This window comes from Barbus barbus, assembly GCF_936440315.1.
Source record: "Barbus barbus genome assembly, chromosome: 41".
Classification (NCBI taxonomy): Eukaryota; Metazoa; Chordata; class Actinopteri; order Cypriniformes; family Cyprinidae; genus Barbus; species Barbus barbus.
In genome coordinates, this window is record NC_136719.1 from 11470558 (window position 1) to 11489964 (window position 19407).

Here is a 19407-nt window from a genome sequence, read left to right on the forward strand (position 1 = left end):
CTATTAACTGCAGTCGTACAATGGCCTACCTAAGCCGAGGGGCATGAATTCCTCTCCCCCTGATGGGAAGCCCTTTATGCTGCCTCCCTGGTCCCGGACCACACCGGAGATATAACGCGTCTTCACCCCTGTCCCAATCAACTGGGCCAACTCCAGCTGACTGATACACCTCAGAATCTAAACAAAGAGCAGGCAGATGTGTAGAGGCTAAAAAGAAACTTAAGCAAATCAATAGTTTTGGAGGAGAGCAGGGGTTTATGCCCACCAGCGGGCTCAACAAAATGACCTGGATGGCCTGCTGATCTGGGATGAGTGTGAAAGTGTTTTAGGCCAGTTTTCAATTATGCATTCTGCATTTCTTTTAAAGGATTAGATCACTCCAGAATTAAAATTTCCTTATAATTTACTCACCCATGCCATTCAAGATGTTCATGTCTTTCTATCTTTAGTCAAAAAGAAACTGAGGTTTTTGAGGAAAATATTCCAGCGGGTTGAAGGTCCAAACTGTAGTTTCAATGCAGCTTCAAAGAGCTCTACACAATCCCAGGGGAGGAATAAGGGTCTTGTCTAGCGAACCGATTGGTCATTTTCTAAAAATAAACGTATATACTTTTTAACCACAAATGCTCATCTTGCACTAGCACGACATCACAAATTACGTAAATCACATTGGAAAGTTTTGACGTATGCGGAAGTACCATCGAACATGCAAAGAAAGTCAAATGCTCTTTACAAAACAACGTTGTTGGACGATTTTGAAATTCGAGGCGTTTTTTGCCCTACCCTAACTTTTTGAACCTACCAGAGTACAAAGACAAAGAACTAACCGCCCGTGACTTTTCCAACGTGATTATGTAATGCGCCAAGTTGTGAACGCGCATCGAAGAGCTAGTGCAAGACAAGCATTTGTGGTTAAAAAGTATACAAATTTTAATTTTTAAATGACAATTGCGCTAGATAAGACCCTTCTCGGCTGGGATCGTGAAGAGCCCTTTGAAGCTGCATTGAAACTGCAATGTGGACCTTCAACCTGTTGATCCCCATTGAAGTCCACTATATAGAGAAAAATCCTGAAACATTTTCCTCAAAAACCTTCATTTCTTTTTCGACTGAAGAAAGAAAAACACGAACATCTTGGATGACATGGGGGTGAGTAAATTTTCATTCAGGAGTGAACTAAACCTTTAATGGAAAACCAGGAGTTGATTTAGAGTAATTACAGCACACTTTGAAGACATAGCTGACACTATGCTGAACTCCATTCACACGCTCTGATGCCCACCTCATGCCAGGAGTTTCCCAAGTAGTTTCCATCGGTGTGGGCGACCATGATGAGAGTCTTTATGGTGTCAATGTTCTTCTGCTTCATCTCTGTGATACTTGAGCTAGCAGTGAGCAGCGTAAACCGGGCCAAGGCCTGGATGTAGGCATCTCTCTCCAACTGGGAAAGAGAAAAGAAAAAACTAAATAAAAAAGGCTTGAGTATGATTTGTCACATGAAGTGTAAAAACACAAACCTGCATGTTGAAGATGCAGGCGATTCTGATTGCACATCGGATCCCCTCCAGACAAAGAGACGCCACGTCCTGATCATCACAATCCTGAAGTCCTACGCTGAACGCTGCCAACAGAGGAGTCCAGGCCAGCTGTTTTACATAAATCAAAACACAGAGATATACATACTGAGAAATGAACCCACAGATAACATACTTTCAAAGTTTAACTTCCTTTCAACATTTACAGACTGATGTGTGAAACCACAACATCCTGGAACAGTATCAGATCATGTCTCCTCCGTGACCTGCTCATGACCCTTTTGACCTAACAATGAGTTCCTGTTCCAGAATGTGCGCCATTACCTTGAACATGGGCCGGACGTGCTCTAGGTGAGTAGCACTGAAGAAGGGAGCCTGAGCGTGACTTACAGCCTCCATCAGAGCTTTAGCAGTTTTGGCCATCTGCTCCATCTCCACGTTATACAGCAGCCTTCTCTGCTTCTCACTGGCTACATCTAACAGGAAGACAAACAGCTCATGTCGGCATTCAACAGGGTTCTATTCAATTCCATTAAAGGAAATTACAGGTATTTTGATGAGAGGCTCTTACTCTGTTTGCTGGATTTGGGAGTGATGGAGTATTCTTTGCTCTCCTTCAAAGCAATCTTCTTTCCTGCAATTTCGTCATAGATGGAGGAGAGATACTCCTCGGGCAGGTCCTTACTGTCATTAATGCCACGGTTCATTTTTATGTACTGCTCCTTCGTCATTTTGTTCTTCACCTGAAGAAAAGAGAGAAAAAAAAAATTGATTTTTACATTTCATGGAAATAAAAACATGTTTGCTTTTTTTTTTTTGAATGTTTCTAAATGCTGGATGGTTGCAAGACTGTGGTTTTGTAGTTACCAAGGTTCTGGTTAGTTGCCAAGGTCTCTTAGCAAACACAAAGCAAAGCAAAAGGAGAGAAGGGAGATAAGTGAGCAAAACAAAAAGTAGTCTTACCTGTGGACTGTGCAGGTCGGTGGTTAACATGATGATGGAGTAGGCCAGAACGTAAGCCGTGTCTGCGCTGGCAAACAGAGTCTGCCTACATAACAACAGACAGAGTCAGCACAAACACAAACCCCAGCAAGCCTTACAAATATACAACTCCCTCCTCAGACTTCAGAACTTACCCCTGATTGCACTCCAGGTATCGAGCGGCAAACTTCTCCATGAGCCTATCGATTTTCTGGGCTTCACCTGGAAGCCTGAAGCCTTCCAGGAAGGCACGGAGCGCTGACACAAAGTCTTTGCCACAAAAGTCCAGCCGGTCCACATAGCTATACATCACTTCTTTATTAAACTTCACATTCTCTCCCAGGAACTCGCCAACTTGAGTCTGATAACATGACACAGCAAAACCTAAGTCTTGGTGCACTAATTTATCCATGACTGAAAACAAGCAAGAACTTACAGTATCCAATCGCTCCTCCTGTTGCAGGAACTGTGCGATGTCCTCTGGTGTGGTGCCCAGCATGCCTTGCTCCTGCAGGTACTGCAATCCCCTTTTTGATTTCTTGTTAAACCTTTAAGAAACACAGAAATGGTCAAAGAAAAATATGGAAGAAAAAATAAAGACCCTTAAAAAAAAAAAAAAAAAAAAAAAAAAGACACCTTACAGCTCAATGCCATGCTCGATGATCTCTTTCTGCTGTTTGATGACTTCATACTGCTCGGGGTGATCCAGCTGAGACTGCTGAACTCCAGAAGACACAGTGGAGTCCAGAGAGCTCACACTATCTCTGCGAGAGGAAAGATTCTCATGGAGCTTCCCATCCGCACTGTCGCCCTCTGCTGGACGTTCCTGACCTGCAGCGCAACACAGTCTAGACTTAAAATTCTGATGATACAGACGATTAAAACAGATCTCAGTGTTGTCTTACCAAGGTTGGCCTGCAGGTTGGGGTTGACGTACATGTCTCTGCTCCATTCCACCATGCACTTCAAAATGGACACCAGACACTCCAGCCCTTTCTTTCTCAAACTCAGCTCCTGCAAATGAATCATTAACCGATCAACTCTAAATTAATTATTACACACAAACAGTGTGGTTGGGGAAGATTTTCACTCTAGTGAATCATGCACTTGGTTTTTTTTACTGGATTAGTTTGTACTGTTCTAGAATTATTTTTAAAATGTAGTATTGTGGCATTGCTAATATTTTTGTCAATGCCACTTATGATTAATGACATCTTTTTATATTTTAAGAAAAAGATTAAAAACAAACATTTTTTAATATATTTTTTCCACATTTTGAGTAATTACAGATTAAAGCATCTGCTTTAAATCTACATTATATGACATACTGTGATATAAAATAACATGCCACCTGTTTTTACTAGAGATGTTTGTACTCTTTCGAAAGTGTTTTTGCTAATGTTGTTTTTCATGATTAATTACTTTTGTTGATATTTTTACCTTATTTAGGTTGTTTCAGATCAAAGAATATGCTAAATGATCTTAATTTTATGGCATATGTTATATTATGTACAATTAAAAATAATACCATGCCATGTAAAGTACGCTAATGTTATGGTTCGAACATGATGACTGCTACCTGTAGTGGAGTCATGCCGAGCTCCTGTCCACTCCTTCCCTGGGCGATTTTAGACAGGTCATTTACCAGCCGCTCAAAAATATTGGCAGCGTTGAGATCACAGTCATAGTTCACATAAATGTCCACCACACATTGTGCATCTGTGAGAAGAGCAGCAGACTCATTCACAATTCGTTTGATACTTGAGCCAATAATGTATGAGAAGTTTGTGTGTGTGTGCCCATGTTGTGTGCAAATGTACACTGAGGTGCGCCAACCTGCACATATTCGAGTAAGAGTCTGAATGACCATCCACTTGTGCTCGAAGGAGCTGGATGACGTCTCCAGGATTGTTAGAAAGATCTCCCTGAAGAATACCTGAAACAAAAGAGACAAAAAAAGAAGAAATGGAAATAAGAAATAATATATTAGTTTAAAAATCATGTAGGAATAATTTATATTTGTCTGTTAAACTAATTTAATACATCCAAGCACAAGTTTTGAAGATCATGAGAAACAAATTTAGTCAAGTGTGTACAAACAGTACCTGAGCATCTGATATTTTTTTTTACCTCAATCTGCATCTTGAGGTGCACTTTGAAGTGGGAGAGCAGGGTAAGGAAGATGGCAAGAGACAGTTCAAATACTTCAGGCACAGAGGAGACCCCGTTTTTGGAGAGCGCCACACACAGGTACTGTTTGATGGCGTTCACAAACATCTCATGGGTTCTGAAAACAGGTCCAGCCCCCTGCAACACTGACAGCAAAAGCTGCAGGGAAACCACCTTAGAGCGCAACTCATGGGACCTGAAAGTGAAAAATTACAGCAGCATGAAACTGAACACATTTCCAAATAATGGCTAATTAATTCCAAATCTTTCTATAGGGAAGCAGAACACTCAGATCTCCTCCAGCAACCTCTCAGTTTTTATGATCACGCTACTGACATGATTCATCATTTACTTGTCTTTCACATAAAATAAGTTGAAAAATATTTACTTGACTGATTTGTCATCTAATATTTAATCTACTGCAAATAAATTTCCTCTCCAGGTTCTTACTTTGGGTCGGGTGGTCCATCAGCCAGGGGCTTCATGGAAAGCTTGCAGAGGGAGCGGAACACGAGAAAGGCGTCTTTCTGTAGGATGTGCGAAAAACGAGCAGCTGTCTGACTGCCCTGAATGGCTTCTGCATCCTGTTCAGAAAAGAAACAAAATACCAGTCAGAGCACAAGTAAAAATGTATAGTCTAGTTGCATATAGCTATATTTATATCTATCTATCCATTTCCATCGATCTATCTATCTATCTATCTATCTATCTATCTATCTATCTATCTATCTATCTATCTATCTATCTATCTATCTATCTATCTATCTATCTAATAAGATATAGTCTAATTGTGTCATTATAGACTTCCGTTTAAAAGTCTCTGTAAGATTTTTTAATGTTTTTGAAGACTCTTCTAATATGCAGATTTGCTGCTCAAAAAATATATTTCTTTTTATAACAGTTTTACAGCTTAATAATGTTCTGAAAATCTTTAGACTTTTCAGTATTGTTTGATTGATAAAGTTAGAAATACCATTTAATGTTTTAACTGTCACTTTTGCTCAATTTAATCACTTTAACTGACTAATTAATTAACAATTACTGACCCCACTTTTGAACGGTCATGTATGTCTTATTAAATAAATGAAAAACAAATTAAAGTGTATTACTTGCCCTCCATTAGAAAACTGTACAGTAAGAAACACACCAGAATATCTGAGGAGGACTCTGAGCCACGGTCGTCCACCATTCCATTCATCTGCTGTGTGTCGACTCGAACAACAGGGGGCGGCACTTTGGTTTCTGAGTCAGAATGTTGATCTAAGCCTGTAGTGGAAACAGATGCAGGAGTGACTACTATGTTCTAGGTTCACATAAAGCTACAGTCAACTATTTCCAGTGTGACATACCTCCTTCCACAGAGCTATCTCCCAGTCCACTGTCTGGCTCAGTCTCTTCCTGAACCTCAGTGCCTGCTTCTGTCTCAGGCTGCGGATGGGCCTCCTCTCCCTCAACACCTCCTGCCACTGATGAAGTCGTCTGGTCTGACTCCTGAATCTCTTCATCTTTAAAAACAGTCAAATTAAATAAAATAAAGTGCATCAAAACTGCTTTCTGAAAGATAACAGGAAATTGCCAGAACCGTATAATTTGGAGTCATTTCTCATATATCCCGACACCAGTGATTCCCGTACCTGGGTGTGCAATTTCCTTTGTGCTCTGTTTATCTGTGGCAAACTCCTCTTCTGACTTTGACTCTTCTGGCTGGCCATTGATGGAGGATGAGTCCTGGGGGGTGGAAGGAGTGGAGGGGACCCCAGGGGGGCTGAGAGAGGGGGATGGGGGTCCGTTCTGTTCTGAGCGGGCTCGTCCGAGCCATGGCGATCCAGACCCCCGACCAGGAGTTGGGGAAGGGTTTTGGGCCACAGGTGAAGGGTTACTGGATACTGGAGAAGGATTGCGCAGCTGCAGACGTTGTCTTTCCTTCTCTGCTTCCTGAGCTTCCAGAGCCTACATGAGAGCCATTAGAAATTCAAACCTAGTTTCCCAGTTTTAGTCAAACGATAATGGCACCCATAGTTCCACCAGGGTGAGACCTCACATCTAAACAGAGTTGTTACTAACCGCCTGGTTCTCCATACGGGTGAAGATGACATTGAGCATCTGTGTGAGAGTGGCCTTGGCCGTGGTCTGGTTGATCAGGTTGCGGCTGGCCAGGTAGATGTTGTAGCAGGTGCGGACAGTGAGGAGAATCGTTCCCTCGTGGATCTCTATGTGTGGTGATGTCACAGCAGTCAGCAGAGCCTATAGAGTAACACAATGCATGAAGAAATCACAGATTATGGCAATTTATGCAATGACAAGTTTATGGCTTGAAGCATTATGCAGGTAAATAATGACATTGATGAAAACAAGATCTTTAATGGGTGGCCCTCTCAGATAATCATTTAATCTTATGTACACATCTTGGTGGTAAAACTGCCCAACCTCTTTGTGCAAACTACTACTCTCTACTGCTTACTCTCCTTTTATAGAGAATAGAATATAAGAAAATCTTCCACACTGCATGCTTATCTAAAATGATAAGAGTTAGGCTTGGATAAAAAAAAAAAAGACTTTGTACTTTAATGCTCAGCTTATGTTGCAAATGTTGTAAGGTAATCATGGTTTTCTCAACTTATATGATCGTCTAGCTGCCTGTTAACTAAAGTTCACCCATAGTGTCTTGTATGACTCAAGTTTGTTGAGGTAGGAGCTGAATACAGAAGAAGCTCTGATTACTTTGGCATGAGCTTCACCGCAGTGACCAGGTGAACTTACTGCAAAGTCAAACCGATTTTTTATGATGAAACTATGAATTGATACTATATTGTAATTTGTCTTCCCAAAAATTTTGATTAATTATTTAAAACCAATGACAGAGTAAACCTTGGTTAAAGTAATTTAATATATTGTACTGTTTTTGAAAGAAGTCTCTTATGCTCACCAAGGCTGCATTTATTTAATCAGAAACACAATAAAAACAGTAATATTGTGAAATATTATTACAATTTAAGTTTTTGATTTTCATTTATTCTGCCATTTATTCTTGTAATGGCAAAGTTGAACTGCTCAAGAAAAATATAAAATTATTATTAATGTTGAAAACCATTATGCTGCTTAATATCAAAGACTATAGAAATACAAAGATGGTTCACTCCTGCACTTAGTGAATAGTCGGAATAGTCCCGCCTTCTAAATGAAAGAGCCAATCGCTGATTGGTAAAATTATTGCATCACTGTAGCGGTTGCTAAAAGCTCCAGTTCAAAGCTTCAATGTGCATTGGTTGGTCTAGCCTGAAAAATTGTAAATGCTATTTGAGCATAAGAAACAACATTCACGGGGCAGTTCATTTCAGATTTTGTTCCCGATTTGAAATATGTAATATATTTGTGAGTTCAGCGAGGAGTTTTTGAGATTTCAGGATTCCCCCATTCATTTATATAGGACTTGGTCTTGTTTGAGCTGCCCGCAGGCGTTGCAAATATGGCCGACGAGTGAACTAGAAATATGGCCCTTTCCTTGAAAGGGACTTTGTTAATAATATTTTTGTGGATTTTTTGATGAACAAAAAACAGCATTTATTTAAAATAGGATTTTTTGTAACATTATAAACAGTGTGTGCGGGTAACGCATTACAAGTAACGAGTTACGTAATCACATAACTTTTTATAAGTAACTACTGTGGTAAAATAACTAATTTCAGTTACTTTTTAAAATAAATAACGCATTACTTTCCATAAAAAGTAACTAAGTAAAGTAATTAGTTACTTTTTTAGGGAGTAACACAATATTGTAATGTGTTACTTTTAAAAGTAACTTTCCCCAACACTGATTATAAATGCATTAGAGGTATGGAAAAAATATCATATCACAAATTTATTTAGAAATATCACAATTCTAATCAAGATTCTTTGTCATGTTGGTTTTACTATTTTGGTTTTACAATTTGTCTGAACATTACAGTCAAACTAGAAAGGCAAAGCCTTTAAAGGTACCAAAAAAACAACAAAAAAAGACATGGCAGATATTTAGGCCAAAGTGGGTGAAGATAAACATCTTTGTCATTATTTTATCTTTCTTATTAAAAAATAAGAACAAAGATACACATTACAAATACACATAATATACAAATAAAACAAACAGTGCTTTATTTCCAGGTACAATAGGTGTATTTAGCAGAGAATTCAATGAAAATGAATGAACAAATATAAAAACAAAACACTATATAGACTGACTCCTAAAGCATCTGTATTAAAGATTTTCAGTCAAGAATAGTGAGTGATTTTTCTCTTTGCGTTTTGTTGTTTTGTTAACGTTAAATGAATAGTTCCCCCAAAAATAAATATTCTGTCATCTGTCTGTCAATTCTGTCATAATGTTTTATTTTTATACCATCGTTTACTCAAAAGTTGTTTTAAGCCTGAATGAGTTTCTTTCTTCTGCTGAACATAAATGCTATTTTGAAGAAGGTGGAAATCCAAACAGTTGCTGGTCCGCAGTGACTTCCATAGGATTGTTCTTTCCTGCAATCAAAGTCAATGTAGACCAGCAACTGTTTGGTTACCCTCATTCTTCAAAATATCTTATTTTGGGTTCAGCACAAGAAATTAATAGAGGTTTGGGACAACATGTGAGTGAGCAAATAATGACAGAAATCTAATTTTAGGGTGAACTATCCCTTTAATGACAGTCGACAGCATGTTTGGTGTCCTGTCCCTTTAAGACCTGCACGCATCTAATATACAGGTTTCTCTCTTAACTATTTACTTTCATTTTAGAGATAACCAACTCGGTCTGTATGTAAACCTTGTGTGTTTTGACAGTATTAACGCAAAAGATAAGTTAGTTGAGTAATCAGGCGCTGTTAGACAGGCTTTTTAGTGCGCGTGCTTCAGGTGTATGTGCTCAGAAAAAGCGCACGTCAGACCAGCGCGCAAATTAAACACTTAACCAGCAAGGCTTGTGTGCAAATAATGTACTTTTGCTATCGCGAATAAGTGCAGTGTCCTGTCAGAGTAACTCTACTGCTATATGTCGTGTTGTACAGTACATAGAGACGGAGGCACCAGAACGGTATTTGACAATGTGTGCTGTAGCACGATACTACGATATTTCTTCAAAAGCAGATCGTGGAGACATTTTTATCGTCCACGATCAAAAATCGTCATATCGCACACCTCTAAAATGCATATAACGTAACATTATAATGTAACATAATAAATGTCTTTATAGTGTCACCAATTTAAAGCATCATGTGCTAATAACCTTGCTGAACATAAGTATTAATAAAAAATTTAATTAAATTTAAAAAAAAAAAAGCTTACCCCAAAATTCTGAACCGTAGTGTATGTATATGTAATACATTGTATTACACATATTTGCATTACATCGGCCATCAAACATGAATTTCAATATCAAGAAGTGCCTGTCTCAAAAAAAGGAAAAAGGAGTGATGGATTGTTGTTTTACCTTAATGATCTGTAGCTGCACCCCCTCATCAGTCTGGGGTCCCTGGAAGCAGTTACAGATGGTCTCCACCAGCCGGTCAATCAGCCGTTTTCCTGGAGCTCCGCTGTCAGGGGCGTTCCCCGTGATATGCCCATACGCAATGAGTTTCTGTGATGAATAAAAGAAAGTGAGAAAATGTATGAGTGGAATGATTAAATGAATGGAAATATTAAAACTATTGAACTGCTATTTCCATAAGTAGAATGAACTAGACCGAATTTTTCAAGTAATGAAATCCAGCTTCCATGATCACTGTCTGAACAAACAGAAACAGATCCAGTTGTTCACACAGTGTAGGCAATATCTGAAATAGCTACATCATCTGCTGTAGTAATAATGGGAGGTTTGCCAGAGATGCCCTTCTGCAATAACAGAGTAGCGTGAGACAACATACGCAATGGAGGTATTACCGTGCAACACATTAATTCATACAGTGTATTTGAATTCATTCAATAGTCATAACTCTCAGGTTTGTACAAGCTTCATGATCTTAGGGATTTCACAATCAGTTTTCCTGTGCAGGCTAAACAAATACATTTAAGTCACACGTCAAAAACTCCTTTTTACAATAATTAAAAACTAAACCGAAAAACAGGTGTTTTAAATGCATTAATGTTGAGTATGATGAAGCACTGCCATAGATTGAAGTGAATGAGAACTCTGCATACCTGTAAGCAGTCGAGAGACGTACTGACAATACGTGGACACTTGGACTGACATGCCAGCTCGAAAGGCAGGACGTACTTGTCAGCCTCAATGTAATTGGCTCTGGGAGGAACAACAGTGCCATCCCTGGCACACACAAGATTCACAGCACAGGTCAGTAAACGGGAATAACCATGCAGCACAGAAACATACTTCATTCACTGAATATTACACAGCAACAAACATTTAAAACATCTTCATGTCAGTAGCCCTTAAGCATTTTGGGTTTTTATGCACATGAATGTGACCAGTATCTGAAATTATTACGTAACCATGATGGTTGAGAATGAAGAGGATTAAGCGCCAGAGAGAATTTTCATAAAAACACAATAACCATTCTTTTAAAGGGGACATCGGATGCAAAATTCATGGTGTTCACATTTAAATGTGTCTTTGCAGTGTGTGGACATAACCTCCTACAATGATAAAAATCCACTTTTTTTATCCCCAAAAAACCTAAACAGTCTCGATTATCTAGCCGTTTTGTTTTTATGAGCAGTATGACATCATACTGCTCAGGCCCCGCCCATGACCGCTGAAAGACTGTGCCATACTGGATATCCCATCCTGTGCATATTTACGCCTGTTGTATGTCATTTTCTCCATGCTCAAGCGGCTGTAGCAACGCCTCGTAAGCAATGCAGGTGTTTTGTAGTTGGATGTAAAAGTGAACATAAATCTTCATTTTCTCCCAACATCAGAGCCACTGAGGATGCAGTGGATTAGTTTTGTTTTTGATGGTAACGCGCCATCAAACACACACAAAAAAAACCGGCAGAGAGGGGCGGGGTTAGCAGTAGCGCATTAGCATTAAAGGGACATCGAACCTTGTGAACAGAGCTGTTTCTGACAAGATAAAAAGAGTGTTATTTACACAACCACTGCAGAATTTTAAAGGTGCAGTGTGTAGATTTTAGCGGCATCTAGCGGTGAGGTTACGAATTGCAACCAACGGTTCAGTCCATCACTCACCCCTCCCTTTAGAGAAGCTACAGTGGCCAACACAGGACTAATGGATCTGCTCAGTACGGTTCAGTTTGTGTTTCCACTGCAGTTTAGTGCCGCTTTAGAGAGGGCGGTATTATTCATATGTCGTTATAGATACCGCCTCTATTGCCGTGATTCCTGAAAAACGTTTTTTCTCTCGCTGGATCCGCTCCTCGGCTATCAACAAGAGGAACATCTGTACTTCCTCAACAGACAACGAAACAGCCATTTTTTGGTTGGTAAAAAAAGGTGTGCTTACTCAAAACAGTTGCGTTCGATCCTTCGCTGGCTGTGCTGATTTCAATCTAGCGAGTCTGTTGTGTCTCGTGTTGCAAGTTCAATGACGCAGGCATTGACGATTTTCTCCAGCCAATCAGGGATCAGCAGAGTTTACACGTCACATTTTAGTAACGGTACGGCTCGCTTGGAACCTCAACCGAGGTAGTACACGAGGTAGTGCCAGGTACTGTACCCAGTGGAAAACCCCCCAAAAGTGAACCGTACCGAACTGTACTGTGCCGTACCATGCAGTGGCAAAGCGCCATAAGATGCCGTCGTCTGAGACAGCAGAAAGCAATGAGGTTTCTTTACAAAGGTAAATTAAGGAATTATATTTACTTAATTATTCAATAAACCGATGTTATTGAGAATATTACTGTTACTTGTTCATCATATCAATGTTTTTAGAAACGGTTCGGTTCTATACGACACAGTGGTGTCACGGTTCGGTACGTATTCAATACGCGGGGCGGGGTAATTGGTTACGTCGCAATGATGGAAATATTTCTGTTTTAAACCATGAAGGTGAGAATGTTTATCAGACAACCACGCGTTTGCCCACGTGCAAACTTTGCGCAATATTTATGCTGGTGAACAATCTCAGTCAATTCACTATGCAGAAAGTGAAAGTAAAAATAATGGAGGTTATGATGGAGCTTTCGGCATCTGACGCCGCTTATTCTCTCAGAGACGCCGAGACGAATCTACTTCAACATATGCTGATAACTGTCACGTTGCAAACACCGGGGAGGAAAGAGGAACACGAGATGAGGATAAACTCAAATATACAGTCTTTAATATAACTCAACAGGGCAAGACAAGGCAGGGCAGGCAAACAGGAACACCAGGAGTAACGAGTAGACCAGACAAAATATAACTGAACAGACAGGACTTAAATGCACAGGATAAAACTAACAATCAAACACAGCAGGGACATAACTCATAATCACACTAGACGAGGACAGGAAACAAACCAAATAAGGACACAAGAGCGAAACACATGACACACACGACACATGACTGACAATAACGATATAGGCCATAGCTGTTTTTATTTATTCCCTTAATATTTCTCTTGTGGCCCATACATAGTGAAAAAAAATGAGAAAAAACATATTTCGTGTTAAACAGGTAGTTTTTGAAAGTCTGTGCTTGAAATAAAGTCGGTGCTTTTTATTTCATTGATTTTTACTGATGACTGCAGTGTTAATATTTTAATTATAGGACTATAATTGCATAGCCTAATAGACCCGTTTTTTAAAAACATTTTAATTGAGGAGTAAATAGCCTAATCTTATCTTCGCAGCGTGTCAGTTATGTGGTAATTATTGCAGGACAAATTAATTGTAATTTAAATTTAATAAAAAAAAAAGTTACTTAATAATAATAGGCCTAATAAAAATAAGAACGTAACAGGCCTACATTAATTGGAAATGCCAAATACTCTAATATTGCCAAAATCATCGTCTTTTGATGCAGCCCAGCAAGGGGAGGTTATCGCGGGGCAGACAGCACGTTGCCTGTTACATCGTTTAGGCTGCCTTGTTGAGTGCAGTGGCACTGAGAACATTATATTTCACACACTTTAAGCTCTTTTATTTTCCAAATGTAATAGAATTAGTCCAACGAATCGTTCGATTTGTAATGCGTACCGAACCAAAAGCCTCGTACCGAATGGTTCAATACGAATATGCGTATCGTTACACCCCTAGTAGTTATGTATATTATATTGCATTTCTGTCTATAGATCATCCTAAATATTACACACTGCATCTTTAACCAAAGTATTTTGCTGACATTTCATGAAGACTATAAAAAAAAATCATATCAACATGTGGAAAATGGGCATCCGATGACCCCTTTAATGCTACATCAATGTAGATCACAGGAAATATTTGCTTGGATGGTGCATGTTGGTAAATGAGATGTAAACTTACTTCTGCTTTTCCAGTTCATACTTGATTTCATCTAAAAAAAGAGAGAGAGAGAGAGAGGGAGAGAGAGAGGGAGAGAGAGAGAGAGAGAGAGAGAGAGAGACAAATTAACACATCAACTCACGTCTTTTTGTCACAAAGCAGAGTGAGTGCTAATTCAGGAAACTACTACAACGGTGTCTTGGTATTTACATTTACATTAGGGTATTAGAGTATTAGGCTGTCTGGACTAGGTTTTTCAAGTATTCAGATTATGCATTCAGTAGGACAACAAAGTGATCCGGACGATGGGGAGGAAATTACATCTACAGTGCAGCAGCAGGAATATGTACCCTATTACTGCCAAAGCATAAAATGCACACACTATCCCTAATAAAAAACACTGACTACTCAGCAAGATACAGCAATGATACAGTACTGGTTGTGCTTATCTGCAATTTCCATTAAGGGTATTAATGAGACTATTATTGTAGGAAAAGTGTCTATAGAGTAGTATGTACCTTTATAGCCGAAGTGCTCAAAGTAAACTTAAGTTAAAGCAATAATTCACCCAGAAATGAACATTCTGTCATCTACTCAATATCATGCTACATGTGTAAGCTGTAAAGCTTTTTTATGTGAAACACAAAAGGAGCAATTTTGGAAAAATGTGCCGATCGCTCTATTTTTATGCAATCACAATTAACAGGAACTGGACCTTTCAAGCTCCAAAACGAACCATAAAAGTATCCTACGTGTCCATCTGACTTGCACTGCATAAAAGTTAGAAATACTGAATATGTGCCTGTGAATATAAAAGCCAATTATTCCTGAAAACAGTTTCTGCATTCTGACCGACACCTAAGACTGCAGATAAATACTATACTTAAATCTCTGCACAAATGCACCTGCAGATTGAGAATAACAATGAAAACATCCAATTTCTGTTCACAGCAGGCAATTTTAATTGTGACAGTGAATGTCTTGAATCAGCTCCATAAAGAATCCTTTAAATACACCTTGTCAACATCACTAATTCAACAAGTTGATTGTTAAATAGCTGAACAACTATCCCAGCCCATCCTAAATCCAATTTTGTGATTAAATTGTTCTTTATGCTGTGTCTTTTCAGTGAATCGGTCGATATGGTTCACAAGACAGGTCTGAATGATTCGTTCATGAATCAGACAGATCTAGTTCTCGAGGTCAGCTCACTGATTCAGTGATCAAGGCAGCTAACAGCCCACTGAAGGGGAAAATTATAAGTGCATAACAGATTTAGATTTCTAACAAAACTATTGTATCACTTTTGAATACCTGGAAAACCACAAGCAATTACATTCTTCAAAAATTACAACCTGTTCTGTCTTTCACAGAAGAAAGAAAGTCACATAGAAAAAATATATAAATTACAATTTTCCTTTCAGGGAGAACTATTACTTTAAAATAAATAAACAAGGTTACTGGGATGAGATGGGATGACATATTGATACAGTTTTCCGTGCCTCCGATATTCAAGAAAAATCTACAAATGAATCCTTATTCATTATCAGACAGCCATCTGCTCACAAGAAGGTACAGGAAACTGATGTTAAGCAACAACACATTTCATAAGATGCACATTTTAAGAACTATGTTTTTATCTGGCAACCTGTAATACTCAAAAGTGTAACATGTATCCAGGCAGCACAGCAAACTAAGCCATTGCCTAGCAGTGTATCCGGGTGGCCAGTGGACTGTGTAAATAGGTCTGTATGTTAGTCAGCCTCATTTACTAACATGACAAGGAAATGAGGGAGTGTCTGTTTGAATGACGTGTATCTGAGAGCATTCAAACAAACCCACTAGGAAGTTGCATTACATTAACAGCCAAATGGCTGAACAACTCTATAGACTTTCAGGATCAAACCTCAAACATACCAAAAGACAAAACAACAGAAGTTTACAATAAAATACATGGAGATTTTTTGGAACTATTTTTAGATTGACACTTCAGAACAAAGGTTAGTTCGGAAAAGCTCACTAAGAAACTAGATCCTCCTGTCTCACCGTGTGCACATTAACTTTGTAAATAAGTGATGCAGTGCAGACGGGACGAGTCAAATGAGTCTAACCTGCATATCCAGCTTACACATAAAAATAGGAATGGATACTCCAGGAAGTTATTGACTAAAAATGGGAACACAGACCAAGCAGCTAATGCTAACCACATATATCACTAGAAAAATCATCAAATTAAAAGGATAATTCTTGAAAACTCTGTCATAATTTGCTCACCCCCTTTTTGTGTCCATACAATGGAAGTCAATGCTGACCAAAATAATGTGGCTACCAACATTCTGGCAACCAGATGGCAACCAGATGGCATCACAGGTCGGGTTCTGAAGGCCTGCGCTGACCAGCTAGCACCGGTGTTCACCGAGATCTTCAACCTCTCCCTGGAACAGTCCATAGTCCCCTCATGCTTTAAGCAGTCCACCATTGTTCCTGTCCCCAAGAAACCGCAGCCCACCTGCCTAAACGACTATCGCCCTGTAGCCCTCACATCAGTGGTGATGAAGTGCTTTGAGAGACTGGTCAGAGACTTCATCATTGCATCACTACCAGACACACTGGATCCACTACAGTTTGCATACAGACATAACCGCTCCACGGAGGATGCCATCTCACACCTCCTCCACACCACAACAAGTCACCTGGACTGCAGAAAAGGGAATTATGTAAAAATGCTGTTTGTGGACTACAGTTCAGCGTTTAACACCATAATTCCCTCCACACTCACCTCCAAGTTGGAGGTCCTTGGTCTCAGCACATCCTTGTGCCAATGGATCTCCAGCTTCCTGAAGGACAGACAGCAAGCCGTACGGATGGGTAAACACACCTCATCCTCCATCACCCTAAGCACTGGAGCCCCTCAAGGTTGTGTTCTGAGCCCCCTGCTGTACTCACTGTACACTTATGACTGTGTGGCCACTTCCAACTCCACCACCATCATTAAGTTTGCTGATGACACTGTTGTGTTGGGCCTGATCTCAGACAACGACGAGACGGCCTACATACAGGAGATTAAGAACCTGGAGAGTTGGTGCCAGGTGAATAGTCTACACCTGAACATCAGCAAAACTAAGGAGCTGATAGTGGACTTCAGTACGAAGCAGGAGCGGTCGTACCAGCCGATCACGATCAGCGGGACTCCAGTGGAGAGAGTGGACAGCTTCAGATACCTGGGTGTTCACATCACGCAGGACTTGACTTGGTCCTGTCATACCAGCACCCTGGTGAAGAAGGCCAGGCAGCGTCTGTACCATCTGAGACGCTTAAAGGACTTTAGACTTCCCTCTCGGGTGCTTAAGACTTTTTACACCTGCACCATCGAGAGCGTCCTGACGGGCAGCATCACTTCCTGGTTCGGGAACTGCACTATGCAGGACAGACGAGCCCTCCAGAGGGTGGTGCGTTCAGCGGAACGTACCATTCACACCGAGCTCCCTAACCTGCAGGACATCTACAGCAAGCGGTGCCTGACCAGGGCCAGGAAGATAGTGAAGGACCTCAGCCATCCCAACAATGGACTCTTTTCTCTGCTGCGTTCAGGGAGACGCTTCCGCTCCATGAAGGCGAACACAGAGAGAATGAGGAGGAGCTTCTTCCCGCAGGCCATTCGGAGTCTTAACCACTCTCCACTATAATCACATCACCCCACACTTCCACTTTGCACATTTTTCAAGTACAATCTGCACTAATTTGTAGAAGGTTACGGAAGGATAAATGAGTGGGACTTACATACCATTTGTCTTTGTCTTTAGTATCCTTTTACTCACTTATACACTTTACTGCACTGCACAGCACAGCACACGGACACTTTATCACTGACATACACTTTACTTTTTATAGAATCTATATAGAATCATATTCTATTTTTTATTCTCATATCTATTTGTTATTTTATTTTATTGCTAGTTTATTCTGTATATATGGTTACTGTACTTTTTCTATTTGTATTTTTGTAAACTTGAGGTTTTTCTAATTTTGTTGGACAATTTGTTGGACAGTCGTACAATACATTTCACTACATGTCGTACTACGTATGTATATGTATGTGACAAATAAAATTTGAATTTGAATTTGAATTCTTCATCTTTTTGTGCAACAGAACAAAATGACATGTTTGGAATGACAAGTGAAGTGAGAAAATTATGACTTTCTGGATCAAAGTTTAATAACAGCAGTGAAATAGGCCCGATGCCACAGACAGAAAGCTTCAAGTCACCATTTAATACCATTGAAAGATGTAATAAAAATGAATGGTGATTGATCAAGCCAACTCTTTGAGTGCGAGTAAATGAAACCATCTTAATTTTTAGAGTGAACTGTTCCTTTAAGATGTTACTCATAATACGGATCGATTCTGTACATCAGGGAGTGATCTTTAATCAATAAGGGAGCAATAAATCACCAATCTGTCAAAGTCGATATAACAGCAACAAAATCTGTAGCGTGTCGGATAGCAGTTGATTCCAGCTAACACATGCTAACAGCTCGAGATAACCACAACAAGAGGTGCTGGACTCCCAGACATGGCATTTACTCTGCTGCTAACATCTCATTCATAATAATGTAACATTATATAGCCGATGGAAAGCATTACAATGTCAACTTAAGGCAAAATGAAACAACGGAGTCTTGACACACAGACGCGTGCTGGATTAGCCCGCTAACCAGACTTTAACGTTAATTTAGGATATCAGGGGGCAGAGGGGGATCTCAGTGGTGTGTTTGAGGCCTGACAGGTAATTAATAAAAGAAACTCACCCAGCGCCACTTGACAGGCCTTGCGCAGCTGGCTGTGTTGGCTCCGCTTCACCTCCTTATCCGCGAGGATTTTCTCCAGCGCCCGAGACAGAAACATGCTCTTAGTGCTCAGGCTTTCTGTCTGCGTATGCCGTCGATGGGTTTCCAGCTGTTCCTGTTCTTTCATCTCTCGGTCGACGTGTTAAAGTAGTCCTTCAGGCCGTCATTCCTGGCCCGTTCCCTGCGGTTTGGCAGGGGTGTGAGGGTGCCAGGAGCGGGCCGATGTTGTCGCTGGTTCGGTTGGACGCTGCTATCTCAGCACTGCGTCGCCATGTTGGCCGTACGTCACATCACGTGACCCGCGGGCGCTTACACTGATGTGTACATTCAGAGCACGAGCTCGGTTTGAGGTGCAAATGAATGGGGCATGTGTTTAGTGAACAGTTTGGTCTCAGGTAGACAAAAATATTTGCTGGCATGCGGTTTTAAGACATTTTAAACAGTGTGATCACCAGTATATAATTTATTTAAGTCATAGTGAAAAAACTTCTCAAAT

At 40.1% G+C, this 19407-nt stretch overlaps 1 protein-coding gene across 2 annotated transcripts in view; it reads right to left on the minus strand.

The window, feature by feature from the left end:
- LOC306860635 (brefeldin A-inhibited guanine nucleotide-exchange protein 2-like) overlaps positions 1-19207 on the minus strand; it is a 35659-nt gene extending 16452 nt beyond the window's left edge. For both annotated transcript variants that reach the window (XR_013783395.1, XM_079402434.1), the window contains exons 1-22: positions 18873-19207; positions 14085-14115; positions 10845-10968; positions 10138-10284; positions 6750-6929; positions 6320-6635; positions 6035-6190; positions 5833-5951; positions 5136-5269; positions 4647-4881; positions 4353-4452; positions 4096-4235; positions 3422-3530; positions 3158-3347; positions 2953-3064; positions 2672-2877; positions 2499-2583; positions 2107-2278; positions 1860-2011; positions 1518-1646; positions 1283-1441; positions 30-177 (exon numbers count right to left, since the gene is read on the minus strand). Coding sequence is in view for 1 of the 2 variants with exons in the window: in XM_079402434.1 (XP_079258560.1) it covers positions 30-177; positions 1283-1441; positions 1518-1646; positions 1860-2011; positions 2107-2278; positions 2499-2583; positions 2672-2877; positions 2953-3064; positions 3158-3347; positions 3422-3530; positions 4096-4235; positions 4353-4452; positions 4647-4881; positions 5136-5269; positions 5833-5951; positions 6035-6190; positions 6320-6635; positions 6750-6929; positions 10138-10284; positions 10845-10968; positions 14085-14115; positions 18873-19038 (3310 nt within the window). In the remaining variant the exon portion in view is untranslated. The remainder of the gene's footprint in view (positions 1-29; positions 178-1282; positions 1442-1517; positions 1647-1859; positions 2012-2106; positions 2279-2498; positions 2584-2671; positions 2878-2952; positions 3065-3157; positions 3348-3421; positions 3531-4095; positions 4236-4352; positions 4453-4646; positions 4882-5135; positions 5270-5832; positions 5952-6034; positions 6191-6319; positions 6636-6749; positions 6930-10137; positions 10285-10844; positions 10969-14084; positions 14116-18872) is intronic.
- Between the last annotated feature and the right edge of the window lie 200 nt (positions 19208-19407).